The sequence below is a fragment of the Canis aureus genome, chromosome 5 (assembly GCF_053574225.1).
Source record: "Canis aureus isolate CA01 chromosome 5, VMU_Caureus_v.1.0, whole genome shotgun sequence".
Lineage (NCBI taxonomy): Eukaryota > Metazoa > Chordata > Mammalia > Carnivora > Canidae > Canis > Canis aureus.
This window is the reverse complement of record NC_135615.1, coordinates 48,431,126-48,454,371: the sequence shown is the minus strand read 5'-3', so window position 1 is coordinate 48,454,371 and position 23,246 is coordinate 48,431,126. Positions and strand designations below refer to the sequence as shown.

Below are 23,246 nucleotides of genomic sequence, written 5' to 3'. Positions count from 1 at the left end.
TTATGTTAGCTATTAAGCACATACCAGGTGCTTGATAAGTAACTGAATGAATAATAGAAATATATAAACATTAAGGCTTTAACAAGGAATTCTAAAAACGAAGCCATGCTGATTTTCTTTTAAGATTTTATTTATTTGAGAGAGAATGAGAGAGATAGCACAAAAGGGAGGACAGGGGAGAGGGACAGAGGGGGAGAGAGAAACGGATGCCCCGTTGAGCAGGGAGCCTGATACAGGGCTCAATATCAGGAGCCAGGCATCATGATCCAAGCTGAAGGCTGATGCTTAACCAAGTGAGCCTCCCAGGCACCCCAACACACTGATTATTTCTTATGCATATTGCTATGATAATTATTAAGTGCCTTTGGTATTTTAGAATTTCAAGGATTTCAGTTTTCAGTTTATTTTAAATATCTTATTTTTGTATTAGGGACCCAACAGGTTCTCTTAAAAAATATGATTACAAGGTTTCTTTGGATTTTTGTTTAATATTTCAAGTGTATAAATATAGTTAATAATATTATAGACACCCATGTTACCACCATCCAGCTTAAGAAACAAAACACTAAAACAAATAAGCAAAAGAAACAAAAACACTACAACTATAACCAACTTAAATAAAACACTACAGATAAGACCGTCAACCCGCTTAAGAAATAGAACACCACAGATATGATCAATAAAATACTGTGACCCCTGGGCAGCCCCCGTGGCGCAGTGGTTTGGCGCCGCCTGCAGCCTGGGGTGTGATCCTGAGACTCAGGATGGAGTCCCACATCGGGCTCCCTGCATGGAGCCTGCTTCTCCCTCTGTCTGTATCTCTGCCTCCCTCTCTCTCTCTCTCTCTCTCTCTCTCTGTCATGAATAAATAAATAAAATCTTTAAAAAAAAAAACCCACTGTGACCTCTCCCCCCAACATTCTCCTTCCTCAGAGGTAATAGCTACCCTTGATTTCTTGTCTCTCATTTTCATGGATGCTTTTAATATTTACTATATCTTTATACATCCATAGACAACAGTAGTAGTGATTTCCTAAATTTTTTTGCACACATATCTCTTAAGACTTCTGAAAACTATGTACTCATCTTGCACTTTTAAGTTCACACTTAAATAATGGCAAAGGATGTATTTTCCAGTTTGTTGCATACTGAATGCATCCTTTAAGCACACTTTTGCCAAAGCTTTGGAACTGCAGTTTAACTTATTCAATCTGGGGAAAATACAACGATATAACTTAATTGACAAAGCCGGTCTTCATTGTCAAACCCAATCAGCCATATCTGATTTACTCTTTGTCACAGAAAGTCTAACTTAATTTTTAAATTCGAATAAATGTATCATCATGGGTCCCCATGACAATTTTCTCACTTGTGGATTTTAATTTCAAGAGAGATAAATGGCTAGCTCGCTAGGTAGACAGAGAAACAATAAGGTGTGGATCCTTGCCATGAGTTTATCACCTGGCTGAAATAATGTGTTGTCCCTTCAGTAATTTTTACGGAAGCTTTCTCTGCTTTAGTCTCAAGAGATTGTCCCTCAGGAGATATTCATTCTCCACTTGTCTCTGTTCGGTGTCCTGGAGATTTTTAAACCCCAAGGCAATGCACCCTAGTAAGAGTTAGCTTGGACAGACAGGGGTAAGCTTTTCTTTTGAAAAGTGGGAGACAGATGATTATGAAAGACGTCAGAAAGGAGAACTGGCAGGCCAGAAAGAGTTCTCAGGCAGATCAGTTTTTGGAAAGATGACATATGGAAAGAGAGAATATGGAAATTAATTTCCTTAAAGCTGTCCTACCTGCATATCCCACCAAAAGTCTTGGTGTTCTCAGAGGTACAGGGATCCCAATTTGGAAACCACTAATCAACAGCAAGGCTTGGCAAACCAGGATCAACCCGCCACCTGTTTTGTAACCAGAGTTATGCCGCCCGGCCCTGCTCACTCATTCTGTAACTGCTGTCATGCGACCACCGCAGAGTTCAACAGGAGCAATGAGACTGGGGCTCACAACACCTGAAATATTTACTCTCTGGCACTCTGAGGGAGACTTAGCTACCTCTCATCTGAGCCCGGGTGGCTCAGTGGTTGAGCGCTTGCCTTTCGGCCCAGGGCATGACCCTGGAGGCCTGGGATTGAGTCCCACGTCGGGCTCCCTGCATGGAGCCTGCTTCTCCCTCTGCCTGTGTCTCTGCCTCTCTGTGTGTGTCTCTCATGAATAAATAAATAAAATCTTAAAAAAAATAAAAAATGTTTCTCTTTAAATCAAAATTATATATTCACATAATTTGTACAGCCACATTGTTCTATAAAGCTTATTATGAAAAACAGCTCTCTACTCAAAAAACTACTTAAATGTTTTCACCTGACGTTTATGGTTATGGCAGAGGCCAAACACGGGAGTCACGAAAATGTCTGACAGCCATAAAGGAGACTCTGCTCCTAACCCCTCCATAATATCTAAATAATATTTGTATGTTATTACTTCTTTATTTTTTCAATTTTAAGCACTGTATATAAACTTGTTATTGAAAATGAGGATTTACCTATCCTTCTTGAGACTTAATACTCTCAATACAGTTGTATATCAATATTCAATAATTATATGATTATGAATATACTCTATAACAAGTTAGTTATCTACTGTACCAGGATTATTTTTCTTTTTCCTATCTAAGCTTTGTTTTCCTTGGAAATAATAAGTTAATTATTTGCATTTTCCATGTACTTATCTATAATTCCACCTCACTGTTAAGTTCAGTAAACGTATGTCCATTTAGTCACTCTATTTTCAGACTGGTACCTCTTCCCTCAAATTTGTCTGGATATTATTTTCCCTTTTCCACATGTAAACTCCCAGTTCTCATTTGGGTAGAGAAGTTGCTGGGTTTTCAGACTCTCACAAAGAGAATTTAAGAGCATCCTTCTCTTTTCTTCAGGAAACTTAACCCCGAGATAGTACTATTATTAAATATATGGTTCATGTTCAAGCTTTACTAATTACCCCAATACTGTCCTTTATAGCTAAGTTTTCCCCCCAATCCAGGGTCCCATATTACATTTAGTTGTCATGTTGATCAGTCTTTCTTTGTTGTTTGTAACACTGACCTCACCTGTCTGGTGTTTAATGAAATATGTTCCAATTTAGGTTTTCTCATTCTTTCCTCATGATCAGATAAAGATTGTGCATTTTAAGAAATATGACATGAATAATGCTGTCAGATTCTCAGTGCATCTTACAAGGACACACACATGATGTCAAGTCTGTTCTGTGTGGTACAACTTTTGACCACTCAGTTAAGGTGGTATCCATTAGATTATAAATGCAATCTATTATAAATGCATCTTTTCCCCTCCTTTGTAATTAATAAGTATTCTCCAGGGAAATACCTTGAGATCATGTAAATATCCTGTTTCCCAACAAAATCTGTCCCAATAGTTTTAGTATACACTAATGATTTCCCCCTGAATAAGCTATTATAATGATCACTGAAAAATGTTGATTTTTCCAACTCTACTATTTTACCACAATTTATTGGCTAGCATTTAATTGCTCCTTAAGCAGATTTTCAACCAGGTTATTGTTTTTAGCACCAGCCTCAGCTCCACTTTTAGAATTTCCTGGTACTGCCAAATACTGAGCATTCTGGGGTTCTGTGATGTAAACCTGGTTGCTTCTGGGCTTTCTTCTCTGCCAGATTAGAAGACATTCTCAATTTTGCTAAATCTGTTACCACCTGTTCATCTGCTTTCTAGCTTCCAAAACAATGTTGCAGTTTTTGCCTCTTTTAATTTCTTTGACCTTGTAGAATTATGTTTTTTAAAATAAATCCCTTGGCTGTCCTTTTTTTTAAGCTTGAAAAGAAAAAGTAAATTCATAGTTTAACATGCTAATAACTTTGCTTGAAGGTCCGTTCATCTTTCCTTGCTTTCAAACTTTATATAAATGGTATCATACTGTATGAAATTTTCTGTAACTTGCTCTTTTTGTTTGACATCATGTTTCCGAGATATATCCCCACTGTTACATGCAGCTCTAGGTCATTCACTTTTAATGAATGATGCTGCAAACTCCATAGGAGCATGCTGCAATTTTCTTATCCGTTTCCACTGTATAATCAGAAGTGATAGTGTGAGGTTTGAGGTAGGGGTCTGTTTTTTGCTAGAACATACACTCCATCTTTGCAATTTAAAGCAAAAGGAAAGTGAGGTTATGTATGCAAAAATATCCATTTTAAGACATTTCAGTTCTGTAACTTATAAAATGAAGTTAATAATACTGGGCACTGAGAACTCAATCAGTAAGTGTCGGTTACTTGGAGACAATGGTGAAATGGGCCTCAAGAATTGAGAAATAAGATTCCTCACTGCAAGTTAAACTGTAAGATCAACACATTAAAGGCCAGAACAGAGATGTGAAAAGAATAAATGAAAGAACAGAAAAGAATAAATGAAAGAACAGCAACATTTGATCATAATATAACCACTGAAAGAGCCAAAGAAATAATATGTCAGTCAGAATGGGGAAGCAAAGAAAAAAAGACAATCATAGAGACAAATGCTGGCAATCCATACAAATAGTGTGTCCCTGAAAGCAAAAGCCTCAACCAGCATGTAGCAATTTTTTCTATTCTAAATCATAAGGTTACTCCTAGGATGGAGACAGATGCTGGGAACTGTGGCCAATTCTATTTAAATATTTCCATTCCTATGGGTCAGATTATCCCTATTGTGAGATGGACAGAACAGGCGGTTTTAGGCCTGATGCAATTAAACATTTATTTTTCTTAATTCCCCTTATATAATGCTATACTCAACCAGGTAACCTACTGCTTTTTTCCTGCGCCAGCTGAATTTCTATTGTAAATTAAAAAACTGAAATTCTGGCAACTCTTTCAAACTCACATGTTTTTTAGTCAGTGTGATACCTTTTAGAGCCAAATTATCTTGGACGTGGACAAAAGTGAGTTTATAGCTTCTAGCTCAGATCTAAGAACACGGTCAAGTAAACAAGTTACTGTGAAGTATTATCCTACCTAGCTACCCAAATCTTTTGTTTGACTACAGCATCACCATCTCCAACTCCATTTTCTACTGGTTTCTAGAATTTCCTCTTGCTATCTTATGGAGCATATGTATTAAAAATGAAGTAGGTGAGGTCTATTATTACAGCATTCTTCATATGTATTAAAAATGAAGTAGGTGAGGTCTATTATTACAGCATTCTTCTACTGTCTGTAAACCTATCGCTGAATCATGTATTTTGTGAAAACTTGGCAATATGTTTATACATTTTTTTTAAATGGAAAACTTTATTTTGTTTTCTACAGTTTTGTCAGTATGAAGGGAGAAGCAATATTTAAAAATATTTGCTATATGTGATTTCTAGTGGAATATAGTCACCACTAGGAAAAGTCTACCTCATTAATTTTTTTTTAAAATTTTTATTTATTTATGATAGTCACACAGAGAGAGAGAGAGAGGCAGAGACATAGGCAGAGGGAGAAGCAGGCTCCATGCTCCGGGAGCCCGACGTGGGATTCGATCCCGGGTCTCCAGGATCGCGCCCTGGGCCAAAGGCAGGCGCCAAACCGCTGCGCCACCCAGGGATCCCTACCTCATTAATTTTGTGAAACGTTAATTCAACTTGTACCATGCTGATGAACAGGTGCTGTACTATACTGGAAACCTGCAGTGAAATGTGGATTGCTAGCATAGCAGTACAGGCAATGCTCACCTTCATAATATGTTCAATTTTATAGGATCATTTTATAGTTGGTTGTCAGAAACTCGAACTCTGTCATGGAAACCATGTAGTACACTGACATGGCACTGAGAGTTCTAATTCTGTCAACAAAAGCCTATCTAATAATGAATCAGGCTCTGTGTTAGGTGCCGATGACATACAAATGAATGAGACATTATCCTTGTGCCACAGAGCTCACAATATAGTCAGAAAGATGGACAACTAAAACAAAGATACAATACAGAATTCAAAGGGTATACAGCTGTACAAGGCAGTAATTAACTCTATGAGATAAAAAGTTGAGAAAACAGTTGAGGAAAGCATCAAAGAATTTTAAAGGTAATTAAGCATGAGCAGAACTGTGCCAGCTGATGAGAAAGGGAAAAGACAGTAAACCTGAGAAACAGCAAGGTGTAATAAGCAGAAGGAAGAAAGTAAGAAAATTGGACTGGGCACATATCAGGAGGCCTTGCCATGGCCTGCCAAGCAATTAGACCTTCTTTTGGATAGAGCTTCCCAAGAAGTATGCCTAAAACTTTATTCCTTCAAGGCTTCAAAGAGACCAGGAGAAAAAAAATGTGGGGTCACAGGGTAGGTATGTATTTGATTTTGTAATAAACAGTCAGTTTTTGAATGTGGCTGTATTATTTTCACAACAACCAGCACTGCATGAAAAGTATGGGTGCTTTAGTTACAGTTATTGTTAATCTTTTGAATTTTAGCTTTTCATGGGTGTGCAGTGTTGTGGCATCTCATTGTGGTTTCCCTGATGACTAGAGATGGTGAGTATCTTTTCATATGCTTAGTGATCATTCTTGTATCTTATGAAGTGACTGTTTAAGATTTTTACCCAAATTTATTAGCTTTGTCTTTTTTTTTTCTTTCAAATCATTGAGTTGAGGTGTTCTTTATGTAGTCTAGATACAAGTCCTTTGTCAAATACATGGACTGTGATTATTGCATCCTAGTTTACTGCTTTCCTAATGTTCCCTTTTGATAAGCAGAGTTTTTAACTTTGGTTAAGTTTAATTTGTCAATGTTTCTCCCTTCTGGATAGTGATTTCTATGTTCTGCCTATCGCAAAGTTGTGAAGGTATTCCACTATGTTTCCTTCTAGAGGCATTATAAGTTTTAGCCTTTATGCTCAGTCTATGCTCCATCTTGCATTAATACTGACACATGATGTCAGGTAGGGATCAACGTTTATTTTGTTCCAAATGGACATTATTATTCTAGCACCATCTGTTGAAAAGACTTTCCTTTAAAAAACAAAACAAAACAAAACAAAAAACTTTCCATTTATAATTGTGTTCCTTTGGTGCTACTGTCAAAAGCCAACTGGCTGTATAGTGCCTACTTCTGGATTCTCTATTCTTTTCCATTCACTTATTTATATATCCTTATGCCACTACCACACTGTCTTATTATAGTAATTACTACAGAGTAACTCCTTTTTTTTTTTTTTTTTTTTTTTACTTTTTTTTTTACAGAGTAACTCCTAATGCCAGACAGTGTAAGCCCTCTAACTTTTGTCTCCTTTTTCATGTTTGCTTTCGGCTACTTTGGAGCCTCTGCATCTTCCAATACAGTTTAGAATTCATATATATCTTGATTTCTACAAGTCTGATGGGATTTTAATTGGATTTTATATTTGATTGACTCTCTACATCAGTGGTTCACGAAGTATGGACCAGTAGCATCAGCACAACCAAGGAACTTGTTCTAAATGAAAATATTCAGGCCTTATCCCAGACCTAGTGGATCAAAAACTCCAGGGCTGGGACCCTGCAGCCTGTGTTTTAACAAGTCTTCCTAGTGATTCTGATGCATGATAAAGTATAAGAATTACTGCTGTGGATCAATTTGGAAGAATTAACATTTCAGCAATATTAAATATTCCAACTCATGAACAGATATTTCTCTCCATTAATTTAGGTCTTCTTCAATTTCTCTCACCAGCACTCTGTAGTTTTAAGTGTACATGTCTTGCATATATTTTGCTTAATTTATATCAGGGTATTTTATGTTTTCTGATGCTACTGTAAATGGCATTTTAACCATTACTGGCTGGCCTTTAGCCATAGTGTAAAGGTGAAAGGGACAAGAGTCTCTTTGGGGTGGGAGCTCACTAAGAGACGTGAAAAAAAGTAGAGAGCTCGAATGATTGGTAATGTCTTGAAAACTAACTACTTTTAACAGGCATGCAAGATTAGGAGGTTGTTTCCGATGAATTGATACAGGCATTAAGCAAAAGCAACTGTGAAGATCACAAAAAGAGAGAAAACCAGGTGTGTTCTGCCATAGTCTTGTCAAACATTTTCTACAGTCTTGACAAAAAGATCAAACATGAGTGTCCAGCCTCTAGGTCCAGCTGCCTAATGGAAAGACAGAAGAGATAGGAACCTACTGAACTAGATGAGGAACACAAAATTGACAAAATCTAAACTGTGGCAAGCTCTATAGGTCAAATGGGCTGGGTTTTTCAACAGACAAATTGAGAAGAAAAAAAAAGAGGAGGAGAACCACACAGATTGACAGAGATTTAAATCAAATATGAATTTTTAATAAAATGGACAACTCTAAACTATAATGGACATTGGGCGGTCAAATTATTTAAAACTGTGAGAAAATGAAAACCTGTAAAGTCAGGTTCAGGGTTTCTTTTGGAGGAGGTTGTATTGAGACAGGGCATATGATTCTGGAGCAGCTGACAAAGTTGTTTCTGACCTGTGTGGAATTCACCTTATAATAATCCATTAAGCTATACATTTAATTCTTGTGGTTTTCTGTATACTTGTCTTATTTTACATTAAGTAGATTTTATTCTCTTAATATGACATGTAGAATCTGGAACTTAAGAGTTTACAAGTTTTAGTGGTAGAATGGTGTTTGGTGATAAGAACTAAGGTGTGGCTGTGGAAGTGGTTGTTCACTTGAGGTAGGGATATTTAGTGTGGAAGAAATTATAAAAAAAACAACACAAAACTGAATGGGAAGACTTGGGAAGGCCTGAAGGAGAAATCTGTTTAGTTCTTTTTTTTTCTTTAAGATTTTTAACTTATTTATTCATGAGAGACACAGAGAGAGAGAGAGAGGCAGAGACATAGGCAGAGAGAGAAGCAGGCTCCATGCAGGGGGACCGATGTGGGACTCGATCCCAGGTCTCCAGGATCATGCCCTGGGCCAAAGGCAGGCGCTCAACCACTGAGCCACCCAGGGATCCCTGTAAGTTTGGTTCTCATCTCTACCATCACTGTGGGGAGTGGCCCAGAGGTTGGTGAGACAAAAAGTATAAACAGGTGGATAAAAGTATACTTAGATTGCAAAGTTACTTACTATGCTCCCCTGGGCCCACAAAGTAAAAGAATATTTTTGGACATGATTAGGGACAGAAAGAGGTACTTTTTTTATTAAACCCACTTTCTTTTTGCGGGTTGTGGTAAAATGAGCATGAAGAGGCTCACTATCTTTCAGACCGCAGGCAGATTTCAGTTGAGGCTTTGTGGTAGGGAAAGTTCCTAATATTAAAGGTGAAGGGTAATTTGCTAACAAAGAAAGAAATTCCTGAAACACAATGGAAAAGATCAGAGGGAGGGAAAGGTGTGTGTGTATGCTGGGAGGGTACAGAAGAGCATAAAGAAGGATAAGACTGATAGAACTTAAGAAAAGAGGCAAGGGAAGGCTCCTTTTTAGATACTCAAGAATGTGAGCACCATGGACAGAATGACTTGGTCTCATTGTTCTGATTCGAGCTTGTTTGAAATGTTGGGATTACCTGAAATTTACAGGGGTGCTGTTTTAGGCCTGATTGTTGCAGGTTTCTCCATCTAATTACTTTGCATATCAATGTTTCCATGGAATTAGACTTTGAAAGTTCTAAGGATAGAAGAAACATTTTTAGTTTTGAGAACAGGAGCTCTTATTATGGCCAAGAGAAGGGGACTTTGGAGGGCTCCTTAATGATACTTATACTGTAAACCACTGGGGATGCTTCTGAATCTTGGATCACAATGACTTTTCTTCCTTTTTATTCCAAGGTTCACTGATATTAGAAAGAAGGATCTGAGAAGAGTAGGGCAGGGCCAAAGTGGAAGCAACACGCACAGTTGAAATGGGCTTAGGGATGCACTCATTCAGACCCTGGCCTGACAAACACTGATGGAGTCAGTAAAGGAGAAATGGAGCATAAGTATGCTAATTTATGGGTCATCGTGAATTCTGCCCTAGAGTACCCTACCTCTCAACAAATAGGGCTTGAGTATTGGAGCTCATTTCTGTCGTCAGCAGGGTTATAGTAATGATGGAAGAGGGAAAAGAAAACAGGAAGGGAGTCTTAAATAGAAGAAAAGGAAATGACGGTACACTAATGAATTTGGAAATTCTCCTCTTACGAAATACATTTCTTACAAAATAATTTAGAACACTTTATACTGTTGTTTTAAAATAAAAATTATGAAATAACCATGTTTTAAAAATACATACACTGCAGCATTGCTATACTTTTTATTCTGCATACTACCAAAACTGTTTTTAAAGTATAAAATAAAAATTCAACTATTAATTACTGAGTGTTACATGTCATATGCTAATTATATATTTTAAAGTTTCTTCAGATATTTGATAGAGTTAAATATATGTAAAATTATAAAATTTTACATTTGCCATAAAGTTAAGGGCAAAATAAGCAGACATGACTTGGACGGGACCATGAGATTCAGTGTTTCTCAGATTTTCCACCAAACACCCATATCAGAACACAGTTCCCAGGAACCAGGCCAAACATCCTGATGCAAGTTGCTCTAAGTCTAAACTTTCTAAAATGTATTTTTATTTTGTATTGCATTTTTCTTATTTCATTTAAACATGAAATACGAATTTCACGTTATATTCCATAACTTGTGCATTTATTTTATTATAAAGATGTTTTAAATTGTTTTCTGTGGAGTAAAATAAACACTCTGGGAAGATGCATAATATTTATTCCAATGCTTTATGTAAACTCTCAGTTGAGAAACACAGTAGTATAAAAACATGCTATTTGAATACTTTGATTGTGTATTCTTACCTCCATAGTAGGTGGAGTCTTTCTTGTTTTTCTAATCCAAGCTAGAAAGAAAAATGATACTAAATGTAAGTTTCTGATAATTTGCACAAACATTTTATTCATTCACGCATGAAACAAATACTTATTAGCACCTGTTTGTGAGACCCAGGAAATTTAACAAAAATCCCCTACCCCTGGACAAGCAGAGCAGGACTAACTCCATTTTGTGCTGCACCCACCACTTCCTGTATGATCCCCACATGACCTGCTTATTGCTTAAGGCGCTGCCCCACCCTAGTCAAGCCGCTGGGCACACCCTAATCGGAAATCGGCTCATAACAATATAACCCCACCTTGTGCCCGCCAAAACTGCTCGCCAATTCTGACCAAAATAATAGGCCAGCTCAAATGGATACTATAGGGTAAGATGTAATTCAATTGGCCACCTGCGTGTGGACTGACATGACTGTGCAACTTTCTGCGTATGTTACAATCCCATTGGCCACTGGCCCCTATAAAGCTCCTACGCCTCTTAGCCTCGGGGTCCAAGTCCCTGCTCCGCTGTGTCGGGTACACTTGGACCCAAGCTCGAGCTTGTAAATAAACCCTCGTGTGTTTGCATCAATGTCGGCTCCTTGGTGGTTGGTGGTTTCTTGGATTCCTAATCGGGCACAACACCGTTACATGTTGTTTTAGGTGCTGGGCATACAAGAAGGAACCAAACATGAATTTCTTCCTCTCCTGCAGCATTCATACTAGTGAAGGGGAACAGAAAACAAACACACAAACATATGATGTCAGGCGCAGCCCAGGTGACTCAACGGGTTTAGCGCTGCCTTCAGCCCAGGGCCTGATCCTGGAGACCCGGGACTGAGTCCCACATTGGGCTCCCTGCATGGAGCCTGCTTCTCCCTCTGCCTGTGTCTCTGCCTCTCTCTCATGAATAAATAAATAAAATCTTAAAAAAAAAATGATGTCATGATTTGTGTACTAAAAAAAATACAATGGCATAGGGAGCTTATTAAAGAATGGAGAGTTCCTTATCTAAAATCAGACCTCATAATCGTCTGAATTCAAGTGAGTACCTGATGCTTTACAGCAATAGGAAGTCAGGCAGGTGCCTCTAGGGAAGTGCATCAGAATCACATGGAAGACATACACTACGATGTTTAGGAGAATACAATCAGATGTTCTGGGTTCAAATCCCAACTTCATTGCTTACTAGCTATGTCACCTGGGGGAAGCTATTTAATTTCCTACAAATCAGATTTCCCATCTGTAAAATACAAATTATAACAGTATCTACATTTTAGAGTTGTTGTGAAAGTTATATGAAATGGTATCTATAAATTCTTACATACAGTAGGCATACAGAAAGCATTAAGTCTAATTTAATACTATCATTACCACTGTTATTCCAGAAACCTATACGTCTTTTATAACAGACAAAAAAAAAAAAAAAAAAAAAAAAAAAAACCCACAAAAAACTAAGACCAATAATAGCTACTTGGCCAATGGGGATAGAAAGATTACTGTGAAAAAATATACTTTATGAATTTGGTCTTTAAAATGTAGAAAACTGTTCAATTGCTTTAGTTGATTTAAGTTTTCATTACAAAATTATGAAGTATCCTTATTTAATAGAGAAATCAAATAACTTTTTCAAATTTATACATTAAGTGGTAATGGTGGCATTTGAGTCCAGATTTGACCTTGTCTCTAGCTCCAAAAGCTATCCATGTTCTACTAAGCAGCCTCTCAAATTTCAGTAAGCAACAAGCAAAGAACACAAAACTAGAAAGAGGAAGAGGTTGTAACATGTCAGAAAATAAGATTTTTTGACCCCATTTTACCGATTGGGAACCTGAGGTTCACAAAGATGAAGCAATCTACCTAAACTCAGATAATTATTAAGTAATATCCTGGGAATCAAACCCTTGTTCAACTGGCTTTAAAACCTGACCTCTGTCTGGTTACCAGCTATTTTCTCTTCAGATCAGCTCCACCACCTTGCCTTCTGTCATCCAAGCCATAGCACCAGGAACTGTCCTTGTGACAAGGCCAGTACTGAATGGCTGTTGGGGTACAGATGGCAACATTCAACTGTATGCCTTGCACTAATCACACAGATGTATTTTTAATACAGTCCCAGCATTTTAAACTTATCTACTCCTACTTCTGAGTTGCTACCCTTGTTGCTCTTTCCTGCATTCTGTTTCTCCTTGGCTTCTACTCCCATTTGGTCCATTTCTAGCCACAACTTGTACAGATTTTATATTCCTTGTTAGGCTTGTAATGTTGTCAGGGGCAAGATACATCTATGGGATATTTATGTGTCTATTGCCTAAATGCCTCCAAACAGCAGGTATTTAATACAGTTGTTGAATGAATACATCCACTATGAAATACTTCCAATATATGAATATTTGTCATAATGAGACTGCCTGTGTTAGAAAATCCAGCTTAGCAATAGACTCCTCTGTGCAATCAAGGAAATAAGTGCTTTATGGAATTTTCAACTGCCTCTTTATGGTTAAAATAAAAGTTACTTAACTTTATTTATGGACTTTTTTTCTAGGACAGAGACTTTTTTAAAAATAATTCAACACAAGCCATATATCTCTAAAAGGTTTTAAGCAGTAAATCTTTATTTTTAAATTAGATTAGAAAACTAATTCAGAAAAATCAACTGTGAGGGTGAGGTCGGAAAACTACACAGCCTGCAAGCCAAATTCAACCCACAGCTTGTTTTTACATTTTTAAATGGTTGAAAAAAATAGCAAATGAAGAACAATATTTTATGACACATGAAAATTACATAGAATTCAAATTTCAGTGTCAGTAAATAAGGTTTTATTGGAACACAGCCACACTTAGTTGTTTACATATCATCTATGGCTGCTCTTGTGCTACACCAGCAGTGTTGAGTAATTGTAACAGAAACAGTAGAACCCACAAAGCCCAAAATATTTATCATTTGGCCCTTTAAAGAAAGTTTGCCAACCCTTGTACTAGGGCTACCAAGAAGTAAAGCCTTGTAGCAAGATATCCACTTTGATTCAAAAACACTTTCATATTATCTGAAATAAAAATCATTATTAACTATTATACTTTTTACTAATGAATACCATGTATTTGAGAGTCTGTGAACACATACTACTGGCATGAGATCACGCTGAAATATATAAGAGCACAAGGCATACTTACTATTACCATGAGAAAAACAACTTAACAACCCATCTTATCGATGAGTCTATAAAACAGCATTTTCAGCTTTTTGGTAAGGTTAGAAAAATACTTCAATAGAATCTAAATAATTTTTTTAAATACTAAGGTAAATTAATAGATTGAGTAAACTCTGATTATGTGTTTTCTGAAGTTTACTGGTTTTGTATAAGTTTATAAAATTCACGCACGGAAGAATGCAAAATAACTCAGATAATGTATTAAGAACTGCCTAGAATAGTGACCCTCAGGGGACACACTACTCTCTCAGGAAAGATATAGGACTCCTTAGCTTTGTTTTAAATGGCTCAAGGAAAAAGATCTCTGTTTTATATAGATAAATAAATGCAATTGCTGAGATAAATTTGTATAATTCTACAATAACCAGATACTTGAAATGTTCTTGAGATGATGGTTGATGCCCATATACTGCTATGTATCCAATAACGGTTACAGCTGGAAATATTCAGTGTGATCACTCATTTATATAATCATCCCTAACTTTCCCAATCACTCTACGCAACAAAGGAAATATCCTACTGAAGGTTGGCAAAGGTTAGGAAGAGGAAGGAATAAAAATAAGCATTAATATCAAACCATTACATTTCTTTTTTTTATCCTCATAACAATCTGGAACTGAACCTCTATCCAATTATGAATTATATAATGATTTTGCCATTGCTAATTATATCTGTACGGTGGATTCTGTATCAGTCTTCATTATAATGTAACCATTGTTTGAATAGAATTTAGCAAGATAACTGGACAGTTTATGCTTTAAGATCCTAGCATTCTTTCATCAGTGTTCATTTGCATTCTCATCAGTATGCATGAGATTTTCATTGAACTTTAATACTCTTATTGGAACATAACACACTATAATAAGCGTAAAAGTGAGCATGCAAATTAAAGTTCCCATTAATCACTGAAAGAGACTAGAAGAAGCAGGCAAGAAAATACTTCATGAAGCATAGATTCTTCATATTTCCATAAACACTGAAAATGACTAATACACTTTTAGAAGCATGCCAATAGGGGTTAAGATAAATGAGACATTTATCACTAGATCCAGTAAGGTGACCATTCAGAACTAAAATTATGGAAAGCTGGTCAGAAATCTGCATCCAAAAGATATTATATTAGAAATACGTGTTGTTTACTTCACTCAAGGAAAAGACAACACTATAATAAAGCATCATCTTTCAAAAAATGATCTTTGCCATTTTTGGGTGTGTATACATTATTAAAAAAACTATAAAAATAATCCATATTTTTTAATTGTGAAAATTCTTCAAATGATACATAATGAAATGAGTCACTTTCTGATTACTGACCCTTGGGTATATCTTAAGGATTTTATTAGATTTAGTTGGCACATTTAAGATAAATATTTTGAGATGCTCATGATTATTACCTCTCTTTTTTTTCTTAGTCCACTTTATTGATATAATTTATAAACAATATAGTGACACCATTTCAAGTGTGCAATTCCATTAATTCCGAAAAATGTATACAATCTTCTAATCAGCACCCAATCAGTATAGAACATTGTTCTATATATAGAACATTTCCATCACTCCCATAAATTGCCTAATGTCTAGCCACATGCAAACCCCCACCGAAATCCATCTACAGCCCCTAATTAGTGCTACACTTTCTGTCCCCGTTGATTAGCCCCGCCTTATCTACAATTTCATATAAATGGAATTTTACAGTATGTACTCTTTTGTATCCAACTTATTTTACTCAATATAATGTTGTTAAAGTTCATCCACATAACTGTGTCTGGAGAACACAGTCCTCCAGATAGGCTCCACAACCCCCATCTCTTGAGGTCCACACCTATGGGGTGGGTCTCTTCCCCTTGAGTGAAGGGGAAGGTCTCTTCCCCTTGAGTAAAGGCAGGCCCTGTGACTCACTTCTATGATAGCAGGGCAAAGGTGATGGGAGGTCTACGAATTAATGATTACATGAAGTAAGATTTCAGCAACTATTTTGCTGGAGTCTCTCCCTTGCTGGCTTTAAGGGAAAAGGTGACCATGTTGGAGGATCCCATATGGCAAGAAACTGCCAGTGGCCTCTGGGAGCTTAGGGTGGCCTCTGGACAGCATCAAGTAAAGAGCTGAAGCTCACAATCCTACAATTGCAAAGAAATGAATGCTGCAAATAACCACAAATATGGGAAAGTGTATCCTTCCACAATCACACCTTCAGATGAGAAAGCAGCCCTGGCTGACAGCTTGATTGCAGCCTTGTGAGACCCTCAGTAGAGAACTCATCTAGGCTGTGCCTGGATTTGTGACCACAGGAAATGGGAGATGATAAATATGCAATGTTTTAAACTAAGTGTGTGGTAATACTGATACGGAGCAATAAAAAGCAAATACAATAAGCATAGCAGCAGCTCATTCTTTTTTATTGCTGCATAGTATTCTACTGTCTAGAAAAAAAAATGAGTGTGTTTATCCACTCACTTTTTGTCGGGTGTTTGGGCAACTCTGAATTTCGGGTTTTTATACATAAAACTGCTATGTAAACTTGGGGTACAAGTGTTTGGGTAGACCTATGTTTTATATCTCTGGCTTAATATCCAGCAGAATTTCTAGATTATAGGGTATGTGTACATTTAAATTGATAAAGAATAAACTATTTTCCAAAGTAGTTGTACCATTTACATGAGCCAAATATTTATGAAAGTTTCAGGTACTTTACATCCTCATTGACACTTTGTATCATCATTCTTTTAAATTCTAATTAGTCAGTGTTATGTAGTGGTATTTCACTATAATTTTAATTTGTATCCCTTGATAACTACTGATGTTACATATACTTTTTAAATCCTGATGTTTGTCCTATTATTGGGTTGTGAGAGTTTTTTACATATTCTGGATACAAGGTCTATGTCAGATATGCATTACAAATTTTCTATTCACCTTTCTTTTCATTTGCTAAATGTTATCTTTAAAAAAGAGAACTTAAAAATTTTGGTGGAGTCCAATTTATCATTTTTTCTTTTACATTTCTTTTCTTTTACATCTAATTCTATGACTATCTCATGATAGAAAGATTTTGTCCAATGTTTCTTCTAAAAGTTTTAACTTCCACATTTAGGTCTGAGATCAGTTTCAAGTTGAGTTTTTGGAGAAGATGTGAGGTAAAGATCATACAGATATATAACTATTTAACACTAGTTGTTGAAAAGAATTTCCTTTTTCCATTGAAAACTTAACAGACCATATAAGGGTAGGAATACTTCTGAACTCTCAGTCTGATTCCATCCTTATATGGGTATTAAACTTTCTTGAAAGAATGTAGCTTTTCATTTTATTTATTTTTAAAAAAATATTTAATTTATTTATTCATGAGAAACACACAGAGAGAGAAAGAGGCAGAGACACAGGCAGGGGGAGAAGCAGGCTCCACGTAGGGAGCCTGATGCGGGACTCGATCCTGGGACTCCAGGGCTGAAGGCAGGTGCTAAACCGCTGAGCCACACAGGAATCCCTGAAAAATGTAGCTTTTTAAAGTTAAAATCCTCCAACCTTGTTCTTCTTTCTAAAAATTGTTTTAGACAGTATGGAGTTTCCTCAAAAAGCTAAAAAAAGAACTACCCTATGATTTGGCAATTGCACTGCTGCATATTTACCGAACGGATATAAAAACAGTGATTCAAAGGGACACATGTATCCCAAATGTTTATGGCAGTATTAACAAAATAGCCAAATTATAGAAGGAGCCCAAATGTCCACTGACGGATAAGATGTGGAATATATATACGTAGCGGAATATTACTCAGCCATAAAAAGAATGAAATCTTGACATTTGCCACAACGTGAATGAAGCTACAGAGGATTATGCTAAGTAAAATAAGTCAGTCAGAGGAAGACAAATACTATATGATTTCATTCATATGTGAAATTTAGGAAACAAACAAAGGGAAAAAAAATAGAAAGACAAACCAAGAAAGAGATTTTTTTTTCCCCAAGAGATTCTTAACCACAGAGAACAAACTGATGGTTATTGGAAGGGAGGTGGGTAGGGGGATGGATCAAATAGTTGATGGGGATTAAGGAGTGCTCTTGCTGTGATGAGCACCTGATGCTGATGTTGTATGTAAGTGATGAATCACTAAATTCTATACCTGAAACTAATATTACACTGAATGCTAACTAACTGGAATTTATTTATTTATTTAAAAAGATTTTATTATTTATTTATTCATGAGAGACACAGAGAGAGAGAGAGAGAGGCAGAGGGAGAAGCAGGCTCCATGCAGGGAGCCTGACATGGGACTCGATCCCGGGTCTCCAGGATCATGCCCTGGGCTGAAGGCGGCGCTAAACCGCTGAGCCACCTGGGCTGCCCCTAACTGGAATTTAAATGAAAACTTGTAAAGAAAAAAAGAAGTGTTTTAGATATCCTAGATCCTTTGTATTTTAATATAAAATTTAGGATAATTATAAAAAGGAAAAGCCCACTAGTATTTTGACTGGGGGATGCATTAAATCTACAGATCAATTTGAGGTAAATAACTTATTTATTTATTTATTTATTTATTTATTTATTTATTTATTTATTTATTTAAGATACAGAGAGAGCACAAGCAGGGGAGGGGCAGAGGGAGAAGCAGGCTTCCCACTGAGCAGGGAGCCGGATGTGGGGCTGGATTCCGGGACCCCGGGATCATGACCCGAGGCAAAGGCAGAAGCTTAACCCACTGAGCCACCCAGGCGCCCCAATAACATCTTTTAAATATTGACTTCTGAACCATGAAAATTATATATCTCTCCATTTATCTGGGGTTCCTTTAATTTCTCTTAGGAATTTCTCTTTACATTTTTCAAGGTACAGGTTGTAGAGACATATTTTTGTAAATTTATTCCTAAATTTTTAATGCTTTGATTGGTATTTTAAAAATTTTATTTAGCAACTGTTTGGCAGGAGAATATAGATAAATGACTTCAGCATATTGCCCAGATATCTTGAAAACTTACTAAATTCATTCCTTAATTTTGTAGATTTTTTTTGTAGATTGTTTACATGTACAATTATGTCATCTATGAAAAGAATTTTGTCTCATCTGTATTTATTTTATTTCTTCTTTTTTTCCTTATTGCACATACTTGAATATTCCAGGATAATATGAAATAAAAACTAGTGAGAGGATATTCTTATTTTCTCTATTTTAGGGGGAAAGTGTTCTTTCACCATTGAATATGAGGTTACACATAAGGTTTTTTTTTTTCCCTCTTAATGCTCTTATTAGTTAAAGGAACTCTGTATTATTAAAGTGTGCAGGCAGTTTTTAATTATGAATGTATGATGAATTTTGTTAAGTATTTTTTCTGTACCAATTGGAATTAGCCTATGGTTTTTCTCCTTTGTTAAAAATTGAATATAAATGCAAATGAAATCCACATTTAGATACCATCTCATACCTGTTAGGACAGTTATTATAAAAAAGACAAAGGGTAACAAGTGTTGGTGAGGATATGGAGTAGAGGGAACCATCACATACTGTTGTTGGAATATAAATTGACATAGCCAGTATGGAAAACAGTATGGAGGTACCTCAAAAAATTAAAAACTAGAACTACCATATGTTCTAGCAATCCCTCTTCTGGGTATATATCCACAGGAAATGAAATCACTATCTCGAAGAGATATCTGTACTCCCGTGTTCTCTGCAGCATTACTGACAATAGCCAAGATATGGAAAACAACATAAGTGTCCATTCACAGATGAAATGAATAAGGAAATTGTGGTACACACACACACATACACACACACACACACACACACACACACACACGTATTTACAATGGAATATTATTCAACCTTAAAAAGAAGAAAATCCTGCTATTTGTGACAATATCAGATGATCCTGGAAGATATGGTAAATGAAATACACTAGACACAGAAAGCAAATACTGCATAATTTATTTTTATGTGGAATATAAAACAGTTGCATTCATAGAAGCACAAAGTAGAATAGTGGTTACCACGTGTGGGAGGTGGGGAACATGGGGAGATGTTGATCTTTAAATATTAAACCAACCTGTATTACCGGGATAAATCTCACATGGTCATGGTATATTGCCCTTTTTATATTTTGCTGGATGCAGTTTGTTGTGGATATCTGTCAATGATTTCTATTATTCTGTGGGCTATTGGTTTATAGTATTCTTTATTGTCTCTGACAAGAGTTGGTATCAGGTAAACTTGGCCTCACACATTAAGTATATAAGGAAGTATTTCCTCCTTTGACATTTTTGGCTAGAGTGTGTGGCCCATCCAGGTAAATAAAATGAAAAAAAAAAAATCTGTATTCTGCAATTTCTCAGTGTAATGTTCTATAACTGTCAGCTAGGTTAAATTGTTTGACATACATAGCTTTTGGGGCACCTTGGTGGCTCAGTCAGTTAAGTATCTGACTTTCAATCTTAGCTCAGGTCTTGATCTCAAGGTTGTGGGCTCAAACTCCATGATGAGCTCCACACTAGGCATGGAGCCTATTTAAAACAAAACAAAAACAAGATATAAATACTTGTCTTCTATATCATTCTGACAATTTCTACCCTTTACATGGAGTTTTAAAACCACTTATGTTTACCACAATTATTTATACAATTAGGTTGAAACCTATAAATATTTGTACAGCCATGTTCACAACATTATTTAACAGCTATAAAGTGGAAACAACCCAAATGTCCACTGATGAATAGATAAATAAATGTGGTATATACAGGAAATGGAACATTATCCATCTTGAAAAAAGAATGAAATTCTGATATGTGGTATAGCATGAATAAACCTTGAAGGCATTGTTAAGTGAAATAAGCCAGATACAAAACAGTAAGTACTGTATGATTCTATTTAGATGAGAGACCTAGAATAGTCCAGTTCATAGACACAGAAAGTAGAATAGTGTTGTCAGGCATTGTGGTGAGAGGGAGGAGGCAATGGGAAGTTACTGTTTCATGGGTAAGGAATTTCAGTTTTAGGAAGATGGGAAAAGTGCTGGAGGTGGTGTTGATATTATACAACACTGCAAATGTGCCTAATGCCATTGACTTGTGCACTTAAAAAAGGAGTTTTTTATGTTATATATCTTTTATCACAATAAAAAATGAGAGTTAATAAAGAGAAATTCAATCAATGTAATCAACAATATTAAAAGAATGAAGGAGAATAGCCCTAAAAATCAGCTCAATAAATGCAGAAAAGACATGACAAAATCCAACATCATTCATGATACAAACTCCCAGCAATCTAGGAAGAAAAGAGAGCTCTATTGGTCTAATGGAAGGCAACTACATAAAAACCTACAGCTAACATCAAATTTAGTAGTGAGAAACTGAATGTTTCCCCCTAAGATTGAGAACAAGGCAAGACTGTTCACTTTCAGTATTTCTCATCATCTATGTCATGGAGGTCTTTGCCAGGACAGGAAGGCAAGAAAAAAAAAAAAACAACAACAGTGGAATAGAGGAAAGAAAGAATAAAAATTGTTTATGTAGACAACATCCCAAAATCTACATTAAACCGAAGTTAATAAGTGAGTTTATTAGCAAAGTTGTAAAAAGTACATGGTTGATACAAAAATAAATTCTATTTCTATGTGCTACCAATGAATAATTTGAAATTGAAATAAAAAACAATTAGCAATAGCCCCTAAAAATTAACAAACTTTTAGGAATACTGCTGTGATGTGTGCAGCTTTCATCTGTGTCTGATAGCAGTGTTTATGTTTTGCAATCAGATCTTGCTACTCCCATAAACATGCAGCCAAAGAGTAAGTTGGAATAATAGTGTAGTGTTATTTTATTTGAAATAAAGTGATTTCCTATGTGCTTTAGTGAATGTTAAGTTTTCTAGTATCAAAAAGAAACACTCAAGTTGTGTTTCAAAAGGATTTATTTAGTTTAGAGAGAAAGAGAAGGGAGAGAAAGTATGGAGGGAGGGGAAGAGGGAGAAAATCCTCAAACAGACTCTCTGCTAAATGAGGAGCCCCATGTGGGGCTTGATCCCATAACCTAGAGGTCATGATGTGAGCTGAAATCAAGAGCTGGCCACTTAACAGACTAAGCCACCCAGGTGACCCAATACTTAGATTTTAAATTAATAAAATATAGCCTGATCTGTAAGCTAAAAACTATAGATGAAAAAATGAAGGAAAGACCTAAGAAAATGGAGAGAATATGGTGTGTTCAAAGAAAACTCAATACTCTTTAAACTGATCTATAAATTCAATGCATTCCCAAAGTCCTGAAAGAGTTTTTTGGTAATAACTGATAAGCAGATACTAAAAATCATATATAATGACAAAAGGCTTGAATTAATTAAGGTTTTTTAAAAGATATTATTTATTTATTCATGAGAGACACAGAGACACAGAGAAAGGTTGAGACATAGGCAGAGGGAGAAGCAGGCTCCCTGTGGGGAGCCTGATATGAGATTTGTTCCTAGGACCCCAGGATCATGACCAGAGCCAAAGACAGATGCTCAACCACTATGCCACCCAGGTGCCCCAGGCCTGAATTAAAACAACTGTGAAAAAGATTGGAGGATTCAAATTACCTATTTCAAGACTTAGTACAAAGTATCAGTAATCAAGGAAGTATGGCATAGGGAAAAGGACAGACAGATCCACAGGGAGAATAGAGAACACAGACATAGCCACACCTATATGGCCAAGTGATGTTTCACAAAGGTGCAAAAACCGAGAGAAACGGATGGTCATTTCAAGATTTTATCTATTTATTCATAAGAGACACAGAGAAAGAGGCAGAGACATAGGCAAAGGGAGAAGCAGGCTCCATGCAGGGAGCCCGATGCGGGACTTGATCCCAGGACTCCAGGATTACACTCTGAGCCCAAGACAGATGCTCAACTGCTGAGCCACCCAGGCATCCCCGAATGATCATCTCAGAAATAGTTCTGGGAGAGTAGTCAAAATCATAAAGACAAAGTATAATGATGGGATGCCAGGGCATGGGAAAGGGTAAGGAAAAATGGAGAATTATTATTTAATGTTTTGCAAGATGAAAAGACTTAAAGGGATAGATGGTAGGGATGACTACACAATAAAGTCAATGTATTTAATGCCACTGAACTTACATATGGTTAAGACAGTAAATTTTATACACTTACATATGGTTAAGACAGTAAATTTTATCTTATGTGTATTTTAACACAATACAAAAATAGTACTAGAAAAAAATGGATATTCAA

At 36.3% G+C, this 23,246-nt stretch overlaps 1 protein-coding gene, 1 long non-coding RNA gene and 1 other non-coding gene across 3 annotated transcripts in view; 2 read left to right on the top strand and 1 right to left on the bottom strand.

Annotated features, from left to right (window-relative positions):
• The window catches only part of NDUFAF2 (NADH:ubiquinone oxidoreductase complex assembly factor 2), a 149,081-nt gene that overhangs the window by 28,501 nt on the left and 97,334 nt on the right, over window positions 1-23,246 (bottom strand). The window contains exon 3 of the mRNA XM_077897934.1: window positions 10,808-10,848. Within this exon, the coding sequence (XP_077754060.1) occupies window positions 10,808-10,848 (41 nt within the window). The remainder of the gene's footprint in view (window positions 1-10,807; window positions 10,849-23,246) is intronic.
• Window positions 5,828-9,124, top strand: LOC144314141 (uncharacterized). Its single transcript, XR_013379838.1, has 3 exons — window positions 5,828-6,337; window positions 6,465-6,524; window positions 7,942-9,124. It is a non-coding gene; the product is annotated as an uncharacterized LOC144314141 (long non-coding RNA).
• LOC144315019 (small nucleolar RNA SNORA23) lies at window positions 21,716-21,851 on the top strand. Its single transcript, XR_013380836.1, has one exon. It is a non-coding gene; the product is annotated as a small nucleolar RNA SNORA23 (small nucleolar RNA).